This window comes from Hemitrygon akajei, chromosome 31 (genome assembly GCF_048418815.1).
Source record: "Hemitrygon akajei chromosome 31, sHemAka1.3, whole genome shotgun sequence".
Lineage (NCBI taxonomy): Eukaryota > Metazoa > Chordata > Chondrichthyes > Myliobatiformes > Dasyatidae > Hemitrygon > Hemitrygon akajei.
The window spans coordinates 5,703,395-5,719,005 of record NC_133154.1 but is presented as its reverse complement, the minus strand read 5'-3'; the positions used below and the strand labels follow the sequence as shown (position 1 = coordinate 5,719,005).

General features: G+C 42.5%; 2 protein-coding genes across 5 annotated transcripts in view; one reads left to right on the top strand and one right to left on the bottom strand.

The window, feature by feature from the left end:
* Positions 1-14,093, top strand: part of LOC140719176 (ferritin heavy chain B-like) — a 137,014-nt gene extending 122,921 nt beyond the window's left edge. For 3 of the 4 annotated variants that reach the window (XM_073033602.1, XM_073033601.1, XM_073033600.1), the window contains exons 2-4: positions 12,579-12,725; positions 13,228-13,353; positions 13,833-14,093. In XM_073033602.1, coding sequence (XP_072889703.1) covers positions 12,675-12,725; positions 13,228-13,353; positions 13,833-13,988 — 333 coding nt within the window. In that variant the 5' untranslated portion in view covers positions 12,579-12,674 and the 3' untranslated portion in view covers positions 13,989-14,093. Of the gene's footprint in view, positions 1-11,638; positions 11,771-12,578; positions 12,726-13,227; positions 13,354-13,832 lie in introns of those variants that run through there. The other variant, XM_073033599.1, reaches the window with a different exon arrangement.
* A 1,116-nt stretch (positions 14,094-15,209) lies between these two features.
* The window catches only part of LOC140719377 (ferritin heavy chain A-like), a 38,130-nt gene continuing 37,728 nt past the window's right edge, over positions 15,210-15,611 (bottom strand). The window contains exons 6-7 of the mRNA XM_073033977.1: positions 15,573-15,603; positions 15,210-15,249 (exon numbers count right to left, since the gene is read on the bottom strand). The gene's annotated coding sequence lies outside the window, so the exon portion shown is untranslated. The remainder of the gene's footprint in view (positions 15,250-15,572; positions 15,604-15,611) is intronic.

The following is a 15,611-nucleotide window of genomic DNA, read 5'->3' as shown; positions in this document are numbered from 1 at the left end:
AAGCATTTCAGGATACATTTCTCTGACGTTAAATTCAACCTTTGAACCTTTGAATAAGGAGTGCATAATAATTGGGCATGCTGACTGAAACATGGGAAAATACATCCAACCTTAACCTTCAAAGACCACTCTTCAAAAGCAAGGCCTTACTCCGAGAAGCCGTTCTCTCCTGGTTTATCAAGGATCAATTTTGCACTGTAAAGTAGTTGAAGGGTGGTACAAATTCCTCCAAACACAAATGATTCAATTTTGCCTCTGTCTAAAATGGGTAAAAAGAGAAAATATAGTTCTATATTCTCCCTTCACTCACACTCTCTTAGTCTCCTAGCAACAGTCATTTCAGTTCTACACTGAACCATTTTTATGAGACCACTGCTCAATTTTGGTAACATAATTAAAAACTCCAACCAGACATTCTCTCTTCTCCCCTCCCCAGTGGGTAGAAAATACAAAGACCTGAAAGCACTTCACTAGGTTCAAGGACAGCTTTGATCCTGTCATTAACAGACTCTGAAATGAGCTGCTTGTGAAAATTAAATGGAATCTGGGTCTCACAATCTACCTCGTTATGACCTTGCACTTTATTGCTTAGCTGCATTGCACTTAGAGTCATAGAATCATAGAAAATTACAGTACAGAAACAGGCCCTTCAGCCCATCTAGTCCATGCCAAAACTTCAGACTCCCATCGACCTGCACTGGGACCAGATCCCTCCATAACCCTATCATCCATGTACCTATTCAAGCTTCTCTTAAACATCAAAATCGAGTAACCTTTTTTTTTTGGTAATTATTACACTTGATTCTGCATTGTTATTGCTTAGCCTTATTCTAGCTCAATGCACTGTGTAATGACTTGATCTGGGTGAACTGTATGCAAGACAAGCTTTGGACTGTATTTTGGTACATGTGTCAATACTGAGAAACAAAGAAGACAGTGATATTGGGAGGTATAGAATGAGCTGAACTCTCATCCATAATATCAGGATCAGAATCTGGTTTAATATAACCGGCATATATTGTGAAATTTGTTGTCCTTGCTGCAGCAATACAATGCAATACATGATAAATATATACATATAAATGAATTATAGTAATTATATACAGTTTGTATAATCATAGTTAAGTTAAAAATAAGTAGAGCTAAAACAAAACAAAAGTAGAGAGGTAGTGTTCATGGGTTCAAAGTCCATTCAGAAATCAGATGGCAGAGGGGAAGAAGCTATTCCTGAATCATTGAGTGAGTGCCTTCAGGATCAATTACCTCCTTCCTGATGGTAACAATGAGAAGAGGGCATGTCCTGGGTGATAGGGGTCCTGAATGATGGACGCTGCCTTCCTGAGGCATTGCTCCTTGAAGATGTCCTGGATACTATGGAGGCTGGTGCCCATGACAGAGATGACTAATTTTACAACTTTCTGCAATCCTGTGCAGTAGCCCCCCACCCCCATACCAGACAATAATATTTTGTCCGTTGGAGGCAGGATATTTTCAGAAATGTGTAAACCCAATTCAAACTTCCCATCTGAATTGCTACATCCATACACATCTGGAAAAATACTTAGTATATGCACCCAAATATGTCCCATTAACTCAATACCAACCCCTGCTCTCAGATGTGTGAGGGCCATAGTGTTCCCTATCAAATGATCATTATCTTTGAATCTTACTGGATTGCCTTGCAGCTAAAACGCAGCTGTAACTGTGCACTATCTGTGTAATTCTAGCTACCGTGCTGTCTCCAGTAGTCATTTCACATGCTTATGCCTTTAACATCTCATCCCAAATTCCATGTGAACTTAATCTTTGTGAAAAATTATTTCCTAAAATGTGTTCCTTGTTAACTTGAGCCTTTGCAAACTATCGATATCTCTACTTCTTCCAATGAGTGACTCTGAACTCATATTCGGTTTGAACGATTAACGTCTTGGCCATGAGTTTATTGAAATATTCTGGTGTCCAACAGAGTGACTGTGATAAATGTCAGTTTGGTTGGATGAGGTTTTGATTTGATATATCTTTAATCGTCCGTGACCGTAGATGTAAATACTCAGATTTATTTCCGCATTGGTGAGTGGAATGGGCAGGGTTGTCAGTGCAATTGATATAGTAATGTGTATTAGTTGGAAGCACCTTCCAACATGAAATTATGAATGAGGTGATTATTGAATGGGGATAAGAGGAGAATATGATGAGTGGAAGATAGTGGGTTGATGAACTTGTAGCTTCAAACTTCTTTTGATTTAGTAATCTAACCATAAGTGCAAACTGCTCATCCCATTTGACTTCATACCAAGCTGAGGGACGCTGCCACGGTGGCGTAGCAGCTAGCACGACGCTATTACAGCTCAGGGTGTTGGAATCCGGAGTGCAATTCCAACGTCATCTGTAAGGAGTCTGTATATCCTCCCTGTGGAATGCATGGACTTTCCCCAGGTCATCTGGTTTCCTCCCACTGTCCAGAGACATACAGGTTAGTAGGCTAATTGGTCATTGTAATTTGTCAACACAAGGAAATCTACAGATGCTGGAAATTCAAGCAACACACACAAAATGCTGGTGGAACACAGCAGGCCAGGCTGCATCTATAGGGAGAAGCACTGTCGACGTTTCGGGCCGAGACCCTTCATCAGGACTAACTGAAAGGAAAGATAGTAAGAGATTTGAAAGTAGGACAGGGAGGGAAAAATGCAAAATGATAGGAGAAGACTGGAGTGGGTGGGGTGGAGTTGAGAGCTGGAAAGGAGATTGGCAAAAGGGATACAGAGCTGGAGAAGGGAAGGATCATGGGACGGGAGGCCAAGGGAGAAAGAAAGAGGGAGGGGAGTATCAGAGGGAGATGGAGAACAGGCAGAGTGATGGGCAGAAAGAGAGAAAAAAAGGAGGGGGAAAAACTAAATATATCAGGAATGGGGTAAGGAGGGGAGAAGGGGCATTAACGGAAGTTAGGGATGTCAATGTTCATGCCATCAGGTTGGAGGCTACCCAGCCAGTATATAAGGTGTTAGAACCATAGAACACTACAGCACAGACCCTTCAGACCTCCAAATTGTGCTGACCCATATAATCCTTTAAAAAAGTACTAAACCCACACAACCCCATAACCCTCCATTTTTCTTTCATCCATGTGCCTGTCCAAGAGGCTCTTAAACAGCCCTAATGTTTTAGCCTACACCACCATCCCTGGCAAGTCATTCCAGGCACTCACAACCCTCTGTGTAAAAAACTTACCCCTGATGTCTCCCCTAAACTTCCCTCCCCTAATTTTGTACATATGCCTTCTGGTGTTTGCTATTGGTGCCCTTGGAAACAGGTACTGACTATCCACCCTATCTATACCTCTCATAATCTTGTAGACCTCTATCAAGTCCCCTCTCATTCTTCTACGCTCCAAAGAGAAAAGTCCCAGCTCTGCTAACCTTGCTTCATATGACTTGTTCTCCAAGCCAGGCAACATCCTGATAAATCTCCTCTGCACCCTCTCCATAGCTTCCACATCCTTCCTATAATGACGTGACCAGAATTGAACACAAAACTTTGAGTGCGGTCTCACCAGAGATTTGTAGAGTTGCAACATGACCTCTCTACTCTTGAACTCAATCCCCCTGTTAATGAAGCCTAGCATCCCATAGGCCTTCTTAACTACCCTATCAACCTGTGCAGCAACCTTAAGGGATGTATGGATTTGAACCCCAAGGTCCCTTTGTTCATCCACACTCTTAAGTAACTGACCATTAATCCTGTACTCAGTCTTCTCGTTCGTCCTTCCAAAATGCATCACCTCACACTTCTCCAGATTGAACTCCATCTGCCATTTTTCTGCCCAACTCTGCAGCCTGTCTATATCCTCTTGTAATCTTTGACAACCTACAGCTCCATCCACAACTTCTCCAATCCTCATGTCAGCCGCAAACTTACTCACCCATCTTTCCGCCTCTACATCCAGGTCATTTATAAAAATCACAAATAGCAGGGGTCCCAGGAAAGATCCCTGTGGCACTCCATGAGTCACCGTCCTCCAGGCAGAATACTTTCCTTCCACAACTACCCTCTGTTTTCTTCCTTTAAGCCAATTTTTTTATCCAAACAGCCAAGGTTCCACTTATCCCATGCCTCATGACTTTCTGGATGAGTCTTTCATGAGGGACCTTGTCAAATGCTTTGCTAAGGTGCACGTAGACCACATCCACTGACCTACCTACCCTCATCAATTTCTTTTGTTACCTCTTCAAAAAAATCAATCAGGCTCGTGAGGCACGATCTTCCCTTCACAAAGCCATGTTGACTATCCATGAGTAGACTGTACTTCTCCAAATGCTCATAGATCCTATCCTTAAGAATCCTTTCCAGTAGTTTGCATACCACCGACATAAGACTCACCGGTCTATCATTCCCAGGTTTCTCCCAATTACCTTTTTTAAACAAGGGAACTGCATTTGCCATTCTCCAGTCCTCCGGCACTTCCTCTGCAGCCAAAGAGGATTCAAAGATCATGGCTAATGCTCCTGTGATCTATTCTCTCAAATCCCACAACAACCTGGGGAGTCATATCTGCCCCTGGGGATTTATCAATCTTAACATTTTTAAGAAGATCCAGCACTTATTCTTCCTTAACCTCCACATTGTCTAGCACACAGGCCCGCTCTACTTCGACTTCATCCTGATCAAGATCCTTTTCACTTGTGAATACTGAAGCAAAATATTCATTTAGGACCTCCCCAACCTCCTCCGCCTCCAGGCACATGTTGCCCTCTTTATCCTTTAGTGGTCCCACCTTGGTTCTCATCATCATCCTATTCTTCACATATGCATAGAACACCTTGGGGTTCTCCTTAATCCTACATGCCAAGGCCTTCTCATGCCCCCTTCAAGCTCTCCTAAATCCTTTCTTTAGCTCCTTCCTGGCTACCCTATATTTCTCATAATCCCCTCCTACTTCCTGCTTCTTATAGCTAACATATTGTTGTTCCTCCAACCTGAGTGTGGCTTCATCTTGACAGTAGAGGAGGCCATGGATAGACATATCAGAATGGGAATGGGACGTGGAATTAAAATGTGTGGCCACTGGGAGATCCTGCTTTCTCTGGCGGACAGAGCGTAGGTGTTCAGCGAAACGGTCTCCCAGTCTGCGTCTGGTCTCACCAATATATATGAGGCAACACCGGGAGCACCGGACGCAGTATACCACACCGGCCAACTCACAGGTGAAGTGTCGCCTCACCTGGAAGGACTGTCTGGGGCCCTGAATGGTGGTGAGGGAGGAAGTGTAAGGGCAGTAGCACTTGTTCCGCTTACAAGGATAAGTGCCAGGAGGGAGATCGGTGATAAGGGATGGGGGGGGGGGGGGGGGGGTAACGTATGGACAAGGGAGTCATGTAGGGAGCGATCCCTGTGGAAAGTAGAAAGTGGGGGAGGGAAAGATGAGCTTGGTAGTGGGATCCCGTTGGAGGTGGCGGAAGTTAAGGAGAATTATACGTTGGATCCGGAGGCTGGTGGGGTGGTAGGTGAGGACAAGAGGAACCCTATCCTGAGTGGGGTGGTGGGCGGATGGGGTGAGGGCAGATGTGCGGGAAATGGGAGAGATGTGTTTGAGAGCAGAATTGATGGTGGAAGAAGGGAAGCCCCTTTGTTTAATAAAGGGAGACATCTCCTTCGTCCTGGAATGAAAAGCCTCATCCTGAGAGCAGGTGCGGCGGAGACGGAGGAATTGCAAGAAGGGGATAGCATTTTTGCAAGAAACAGGGTGGGAAGAGGAATAGTCCAGGTAGCTGTGAGAGTCTGTAGGCTTATAGTAGATATGCAATTTGTCCTGTGTTTAGGCTGGGGTTAAATCAGGGATTGCTGGGCAGCATGGCTCAAAGGGCTGGAAGGGCCTATTCTGCACTGTATCTCTATAAATAAATAACTATAAAAGATAAAGCCGTTGTATGTAAATAAACAATTCAAACATGGACAGAAATGGTTTCAATAGCTGTTTCCTTTCAATTTTGAGAGGTGTGGTATGAGGTGAGTGGGCTACTGCAGAGTAAATAAGCTGCAGGGAGTTGTAAAGAACTCCATCATGGGTACTAGCCTCTGTAGTATCCAAAACATCTAAGAAGTTGGCGTCCATCATCAAGGACCCTCACCACCCAGGACATGCCCTCCTCTCATTGTTACCATCGGGAAGGAGGTACAGAAGCCTGAAGGCACACACTGAACAATTCAGGAACAGCTCCTTCCACTCTACCATCTGATTTATAAATGGACATTGAACCATACACTGACTGTAATTCACAGTTTTTTGTCTCTCTATTATTATCATTTTACTGCTGCTGCAAAGCTGACATATTTCACAATATTATCACAATGCCAGTGATATTAAACCTGATTCTGATTCTAATTTTGAGATCGTTGGGCTAATTGACAAATTTGTCTTCTTGGACACCAAGGTACAATTCTCTCCTGGGTTTAAATATGAGGACTTTGACTTGATGAATATTCAGCTCTGACTTAAACCTTGTGCGGACATGGTGACCTTCCAGTTAGTTTGACACTGATTCCATATTTGAATGGACTAAGCAAATTAGGTTTGGGATTTGATATTTCAATTTTACGGAAGGTACCTGTGCCTTCATACTGTGAAAAGCAGACTGCAGCAGAGTTGATATAGGGGAAAGAAGCAGATCGTACAGTAATTAGGTGCCATTGGTTAATCATAACAATCAGCTAGTTATGAACCAAAACAATTGCTTTGAATTACAAACATCAGATCTCCAGACCTGATATCCAAAAAAAAGTACAGATGATTAAACTGATCCTTAAAGTATCTGCCTCTGATTTGATCTGAAAGGGTAGCACAATCCTCAGTTTGTCTCCTATTTGAATGCATAACCCCTTTTTAGAGAGACTCAGATCCAGATTCTTGCCCACAAGTAGACATATTCCTTCCACATTCACTCACTGAAACTTTAAGGATTTTGTGTTCCAAATGAGTGCCCATTCACTCTTGATTTCAATAGATCTGAGAAAGGACTGGTTGAGTATGTACCAGCCTGGTAACATCAAATGCAAATGAATAGACTACAAAGTACTAATTTGGTACATTTGCTAATATGAAGGGGCAATGTTTTAAGGTGATTCAAGTATAGTGGTGGGAGCGGATTCAATGTCAGAGGTAACTGTTTTTTGCAACGAGAGTTGTGGATGCATGGAACACCCTGCCAATGGTGGTGGTATAGGCAGGTATGTTAGGACTGGGGTTCTCAACCTGGGGTCCATGGACTCCTTGGTTAATGGTAGGGGTCCATGGCATAAAAAACGTTGGGAACCCCTGTATTAGGGGCATTTCAGAAACTCTTGGATAGGCACATGGATGATAGAAAAATAGAGGCTACATAAGGGGGAAGGGTTACATTGATCTTAGAATAGGTTAGGGTCAAAGGGCCTGCATTGTGATGAGATGTTCTTACCAAGGCTGTCCATTGGTCAGAGTCAACCATGGATGCCTACATGATACACAAGCCAGGGCAGTATGATGTGGAGAGCAACTGATACCCACACAACAGGCTCCCCTTCTCCACACAGCTGATGAATCCAAAGGAACGGCAGAGACTGATACAATTTGGCACCAGGGGTTTCGTAGGAGTTGCCAGTCAGTGGTAAACTCAGTGTAGAATGGGCTTAGGGACTCCAGCTTCAGACTTTTCCCTTGGGGTTTACCTCCAAAGACTTCCCCATGAGTGGGTATAGCTGCAAAGCAGCAGAGGTTTGAGATCGGAGTTTCCCTTCTTCTGACGAGCCCCATCTGACTAAAGTGACTGGTTTTAAGGTGGCAGTAACCCATCTTTGCCCCTTCTCCTGTTAGTAGAAAATATTTCACTGGGCTTAGTAGCTAAACCACACATGCAGGCCAGGAGCTGGACTTGTGATATTGTATATTCTTTATAAGGGATACAGGTGTTGGTGAGATTTGGGTAAATTTCTGGAACAAGAGAATTATCCTGCCATGAGGTTAAAGAGGTTAGATCTCTTCTTTGAAGAACTGAGGCATGATGCAGCTCCTAGGGGCCACAGTGGTAGGTTGGTTCCAATAGTGGATCATCAGTCACAAGCAAGGGGGTGTTCATTAAAACCTGAGCTTAGATTAATCTGCTTCTCATACAGGGTGGGGAATATCTGGAATATTCTAGCCCAGAGGAATTATGGAGGTTGGAACACTGGAGTATTTAAGGAGTAAGGAGATACATTTTTGAAAAAAATTGTAATTGAGGGCCACATGAAACTGATACTAACAGGTTAACATCTGGGGTGTCATGGTAGCATAGCGGTTAGCGTGACGCTGTTACAGCTTGGGGCATCGGAATTTGGAGTTCAATTCCAATGTTTTCTGTAAGGAGTTTGTACATTACCCAATTTCCCTCGGGATCAATAAAGTATGTCTGTCTGTCTGTCATTCTCCGGGTGCTCCGGTTTCCTCCATGTTCCAAAGATGTACCGGTTAGAAGGTTAATTGGTCATTGTAAATTGATTATCTAGGGTTAAATCAGGTGTTACTGGGCAGCATAGATTGAAAGGGCAGAAGAGCCTGTTCCATGTCAATCTCTAAATAAATAAACATCTGGGTAGATCAGGCACAATTGGTATGAATGGTGGGGTAGGCTTGGGGCCAGGTAACCAACTCCTGCTCCTAATTCCTTGTGGAGCATTTGTTCTGCTCTTAAAAGAGGGGAAGGAATGCATCTTATGGTGGTAGCAACAAGTTGAATATAGTGGAAGTTAGAATGCTCTGCTGAAATTCAGGGCAGATGGAGCAGAAGGCAGGGGCAGGAGGAACTCTCGCTCTAGATGGAAATGTGGCAGGGTAAAAGATCAGGAAGTGGAAGAGATTTGGGTGAGAGTTCTGTAAACTGGATGACATTGGTGAAAATGAGCTGGATAGGATGAGGAAATCGGAAACTTTCAAAGCAGCAGAGATGTGAAAATTATCTCAGAATTAATTGGGAAGAGTCTAGAGAAATAGACAGGAAATGGAGTCAAGACAGGATCAGAAATTCTGTGTGCTAAGACCAAGCAATGGAAATGGATCTTAGTGGAGGAGATAGAACTGGTCAGTGTGTAGTTGGAGATTATGAAGATGTCAACAGTAAAGGAAAGACCTCCTCAGTCAGAGAGCATCTAGGAGATGCTAACCTGATGTTTGCAGGCAGGATCACGGTCTAAAAGGATACAGTCCTTGATCGCATACAGTCCCTAATGACAATCTACTTTCCCTGAAAGGTCTATAAGTTTGATGTTGTGGTGTTCGCCAAGCTCAGCAATTAGCTTGCAGATGTTTCATCACCAGTTGAGGTGGCATCCTCAGTGCGCAGTTGTTGGTGTTTCTCTCTGGGAATGTTTTGCATTTATATAGGCCTCCATTCACTTGCCTCAGTCCTGATTGACTACCACTTCATTTGACCTTTGAATTCTATTTGGCAAAAGAAACGTGAGCCAGAATAAACAGCTGACATTTCGGCTGAGTCCTGCTGAAGGGTCTCAGCTTGAAACATCGACTTTTTATCCCTCTCTATAGATGCTGCCTGACCTGCTGAGTTCCTCCACTACTTTGTGTGAGTTTCTCAAGAGTTCGAATGAAGGGTTCAGCCCAAAATGTCAACTGTTTATTCTTTTCCATTGATGAAGCCTGGCCCACTGAACACCTCCAGAATTTGTGTGTATTATTTCAGTCTGAAGACGTTTTCTATACAGCCTGGAAAATTTCCTTCCTTTATACAAACAACATTCTGTCATGTGACAGTCCTTCTTGTCACTGACAAGTTACTACAACTCCCTGACACTGTAACAGGAAAGAAGCTCTAGTTATGCTGTTTAAAACACAACTCACTCCAATCTAATGGCATGAACATTGATTTCTCCTTCTGGTAATTTTTAAGTGTTTCTCTTTTTATTTGTTTGCCCTCCTCCTTCCCCCTTCTTCTATTTGTCACGCTTGCCTCGTTCCTTTTCTGCACACCTGCCTATCACCCGGTGCCTATCACCCCGGTGCCTCTCCTTCTTCCCTTTCTCCCATAGTCCACTCTCAATCAGACTCCTTCTCCTCCAGCCTTTTACCGTTTCCACCCACCTAGCTTCACCTATCACCTTCTAGCTTGTCCTCCTTCCCCCTCCACCCACATTGTTATTCTGGTAGCTTCCCCCTTCTTTCTCAGTCTTGAAGAAGGGTCTTGGCCTGCAACGTTGGCCATTTCCATAGATGCTGCCTGACCTGCTAAGTTCCTCCAGATCTGACCACACTAACTCAGTAGACAATCTCTCCACTTTTTTCAGCTGCGATACAATCCCTGGTTAGAAATACCACTCCCCCTCCTCTTTTACTTCCCTTCCTGATCCCTTTGGAAACACCTGAACCCCAGAACATCCCACAGCCATTCCTGCCCTTGCAACAGCTAAACCTCTGTAATTATCAGTGTTAAACTAATTTGGTTCTTGCTGGCCTGCCTTTGAAAACTTTTGTTATACTTTTCCCATAGTAGTTCTGAACAGCACTACTTTGATTCTGTTATCTCTGATTTTTTGGCATCATGTGTCCACTTCTCGATGACTGGCCAAAGGCAACAAGTGGCACCACCTCACCACATGCCTCTGAAGTGGTTCTTTTGTATCTTTGCTGAATCATGTCATTACATCCAGTTCAAGTCAAACACTGGCTCAACAGCCCAGTTCACAGATGCCGACTAGTCATCTTTAAGCTGATGTTGATCTTCAGCCTTATCAAATAGCATCCTACAAGTAACTTATTTGGAAATGATCTCTGATTAGAAGATTAGGACCTTCATTATGCCCCCTTCAACCCAGAAAAAGTTAATTCAGAAAGCTTCTTCCACCAGCTGGTGACAACTAAGACTTTTGTTTTGTCTACTCATACACTGTCCTTGACTTTTTCCAGTTTGTGATTCTGCAGACTTTTTACTTCTCCAAGCCAACACACAGGCTGTTTCATCCACCTCTCCAATAGTTCATTCGAACAGTCACACAGACTTCTTGCTTGGTTTGAACAATGAATGTCGCATAGCAACCTTGGAAAGTTTACCTTAGAATCTATCTCATTTTGTTGTCCCCTTATTGTTTACCTGCTCTGCACTTTTTCTGTAGCTGTTACACTTTATTCTGCCTTCTGTTATTGCTTGACCTTGTTCTACCTCAATGCACTGTGTAATAATTTGATGTGTATGAATAGTATGCGAGACAAGCTTTTCATTCTACCTCAGTACATGTGATGATAATAAACCAATTCCAAATCAGAGTAGATGTAAATGTCATAATATTGCTCCTAAAGCTGTGATTTCTAAGGAAGAAAACAAGAAAATACTTTCAGGTATAAAGCCATAGAGGAAAGCCAAAGGTAGCCACATCAGAGAACCTAATTTTCCAGAACTTCAATTTTTGCAAACTCCTGATTGGCTCCATGACACCTTGATTTGATGTTCCATTTTTCCCCTATTTTCCATTGGTTATGGGTCCATGAGCTGCTCCTAATTGGCTACCAGGGAATGTCAATCATCACGGTGAGGTCAACCCTCACTATCTTGCAGGCTGATCCAGCAGTATAAGTACAAGGAACTGAGGAAGGAAGGTTCTTTAGGAGCTTCCCCAGGTGATAGAAAGTTGTAATTGTCCACCAAACAGGATGGCTTCCCAAGTTTGTCAGAACTTCCACCAGGAATGTGAAGATGCAATCAACAGGCAGATTAACATGGAGCTCTATTCCTCCTATGTTTATCTCTCCATGGTGAGTCTTTCATTTACTTGTGTGAGGTTGTAATTCAATAAAGAATTATATTCCTTGTTGCTAGAAGTCTTGAATTAATGGTTTAGATCTTCCACTAGTTATTGAAGGGCTTGGAAGTTCCAACTTATGACTGCATGTGTTTGTAAATGAGGTCCTCTGTATTCAGTTAGATCAGTTGATGAGCCCTAATACAGCTTGTAATGGGCATGTAGTACTGGTGTACAGGTTCTCTTGGAAATCCTGGTGGTCTTTGCAACATGATCAAGGAATATTAGTTCTGATGAAGGGTCTCGGCCCAAAATGTCAACTCTTTATTCCTCTCCATAGATGCTATCTGATTGGCTGAGTTAATTCCAGCATTTTGTGTTGCTCTGGAGTTCCAGCATCTACAGAATTTCTTGTGTTCAAGAAATACCCTCCTTGGTTTCAACTGCTGTACATGTTTACATGGAGACTGTGAACAATGCCTCTCAACAAACCCTGACTCTTTTTGAGTTCATGATTATCAAATAGTCCCATGACAGAAAACCAACACTGGCATGGGTGCCTGATAGCAAGTGGATCATTATTTTAAACCTGAAACAAACAACAGTAAGGAAAGATAGCATCTCTATTTCTTGTGATTTGCTATTTGGCATAATGTGACCACCACCAGCATTCATTCACTAAAGAGCTACAGTCTATAGTGACATCTAGGCTATTTGATACAGTTCGAATTGATACTCAAACTGGCTACAGTTTATTAAAGAAAGATTAGGATTACTTTACTGTGATAAGCCTAAGTGAAGCCCTTCTAATCTTTCCACAGTCCTTTTACTTTGACCGGGATGACATTAGCCTACATCACTTCTCCAAGTTCTTCAGGAAGCAGTCCTATGAGGAACAGCAGCGTGCCGAGAAATGGATGGAATTCCAGAATCTGCGAGGAGGCCGGATCGTGCTGGAGGACATCAAGGTTTGGCTTGACAAATGCAGAGCAGTCTGAATGTTTCAAATAATTGTCAGCAATTAATAATTCTAATTTCCATCTCCCCATTCCCCACTCTGAGCTTTTAATACCTCTCACCTGCCTATTACTTTCCCTGGGGCCCCTCCTCCTTCCCTTTCTCCTCTGGTCCATTCTCCACTCCAATCAGAATCTTTCTTCTCCAGCCCTTGACCTTGCCCACCCACCTGGCTTCATCAATCACCTTCCAGCTAGCCTCTTTCCCCTCCACCTTGTTATTCTGACATCTTCCCCCTTCCTTCACAGTCCTGATTAAAGGTCTTGAACAGAAACATCTATTCATTTCCACAGATGCTGCCTGACAGCATTTTGTGTGCATTGTTTTTGATTCTACTTGATGCCTTGGTTTTGGCTGATACAGTATCTCTAATATTCTGCACTGGTAGTGTTTGTGACTGTTCAACATGTAAGTAAACTACTCCAAGCAAATTGCGTAACTTTCTCTTTTCAGAAGCCAGAGCAGGATGACTGGACCAATGCTCTGGAAGCGATGCAGAGAGCCCTGCAGATGGAGAAGGATGTGAACCTGAGTCTCCTGGATCTGCACAAGCTTTCCATTCAGCATGGTGACCCTCATGTAAGTTGCTATCCATCTACGGAGTTTGGCTACTATGATCAGGGTATTGCTTTGCTTGGTCTTCAGCTCAGAGCTTTGGCTTCTGTCACATCTCAATCCAAGAGATGTTTCTTTTTGAGAGAGCTGGGAGCATGCTCCCAGGGGTGGTGGTAAAGGCTGACACATTCAAGACATTCAAGAAACTCTTAGATAGGTTCATGGATGATGGGGAATTCTAAGGAAGGGTTAGATTAATGTGAGAGTAGGTTGAAAGGCTGGCACAATATCATGGGCTGAAGGCCTGTACTGTAATGTTTATGTTCTACTGATTTGGTGAGGCTGACAGGGTATTAAAACATGTCCTAGTAAAACTCCTGATGGGATAAGTGGAAATTCCCATCAACGTCATCTGCACCATTTTGTGACGGTCACATTCAAACATAGGTTGAGTTGCTTTGTATCTGGTCCAAGATATGACTACATTCTCTCTCTATTTCCAGCTGTGTGATTTCCTGGAGAGGAACTATCTGGATGAGCAAGTGAAGACGATCAAGAAGCTTGGAGATTACGTCACCAACCTGAGGAGACTGGGCGCCCCCGAGAATGGCCTGGGAGTGTACCTGTTTGACAGACTGTCCCTGGAGGAGAAGGATTAGAAGGACTTCATGTCATTACCTGTTAAAATTGTAAAATCAAACTCTTTATTTGTGTGAATCTTAACTTGACTAACTCAAAGGTATTGGGATGGTATATCAACTGAAATAAACGTCAAAATACTTTGCCTCAGTAACTGATTGTTTTCAAATTCAGTTCTGTTTTTCTGGGCTGAATAACAACTGCATCAAAAATGTACTTTTACATTTTAAAACTAGGATAAATGCATTAATTTGTCAGTATATTGACAACGGCAATAAATTTAATATTAGCTAGGTTGTATGCACAATAGTGCTATCCTGTTAGTGATTTTTAAAAGGGATGATTTCCCTATGGATTTTAGTACCTTGGATGAGGTAATTTCAGAATCAGAATCAGATTTAATATCACCGGCATAATTCATGAAATTTGTTAATATTGTGCCAGCAGTCCATTGCAATACATGATAAATATAGAAAAATATATTAAGTATTATATGTGAATTATATTAAGTATTTACGTATATATTATATAGTTAAATTAAGATAGGTAGTGGAAAAACGGTAACTAAAAAACAGTAGGGAGCTAGTGTTCATGGGTTCAATGTCCATTTAGAAATCGGATGGCAGAAGGAAGAAGCTGTTCCTGAATCGTTGAGTGTGTGTCTTCAGGCTTCTGTACCTCCTTCCTAAGCATTTAGGTTTTTTGAAAATAACATGACATGAGGCATTTTAAGTTTAATAAAACTGTAACAATACATTTATTAAACTCCAAAACCTGAACACAAAGTGGGCTTAAAGTCCTTTACGTAAATATCTCATCACATCAGACCAGCCTTTTAAAGTGAATCCCAACCCAGTATCAGTAGTTGTGAATTCTGTATGTTTCCAACAATTACATTACGCTACAATAGTAAGAATGAGAAGAGGGCATTTCCTAGGTGGTGGGGGTCCTTGATGATGGAAGCTGCATTTCTGAGGCATTCTTCCTTGAAGATGTCTTGGATACTAAGGAGGCTAGTACCCATGATGGAGCTGACTAATTTTAGAACTCTCAGCAGCTTACTTCGATCCTGTGCAGTAGAGCTACACCCACCTTCCCCCATACTCTGTTCAGATTTGCATTTAAATATGCATTAATTTTATTTGCTGCACTAGTCTACTTGCAGCTGCAGGCTTTAACTTCGTGCTTAAAGCAGACAAGGTCATCCTGATATCCATTATCCATTTGTAGCGAGTACACTTGTCATGAAATGGTGCAGCATATATTGTTTGAATCCAGTTCCTATGAGGTGCAAAGGAAACATCTAATTTTAAAAAGTAAGTTAGGATATCACTGCCACTGGAATGTATATAAGTGTGTATCTGACTTTCTGAAAAGCATTATACTTTTTGATATTATTTGTTTTTCAAGGAGGAATTTAATGGGTATACTTTCTGTCTTTTTGCTCCACACTCCAACTAAGTAGGTGGCAGTAAAGCTCCTTATTTTGGTCACCTAACCACCATTAAACTTTACAAGAAGAAAATCGTATCCACCATCAGTCCTGCATGCTCTTAAAGGCAATCAAGAAGATTTGAGCTTTGATTAATCATCTATCACCTTACCTGCTTCAGGAAGAAAGATTCAGTTCAGTACCTGTGGAA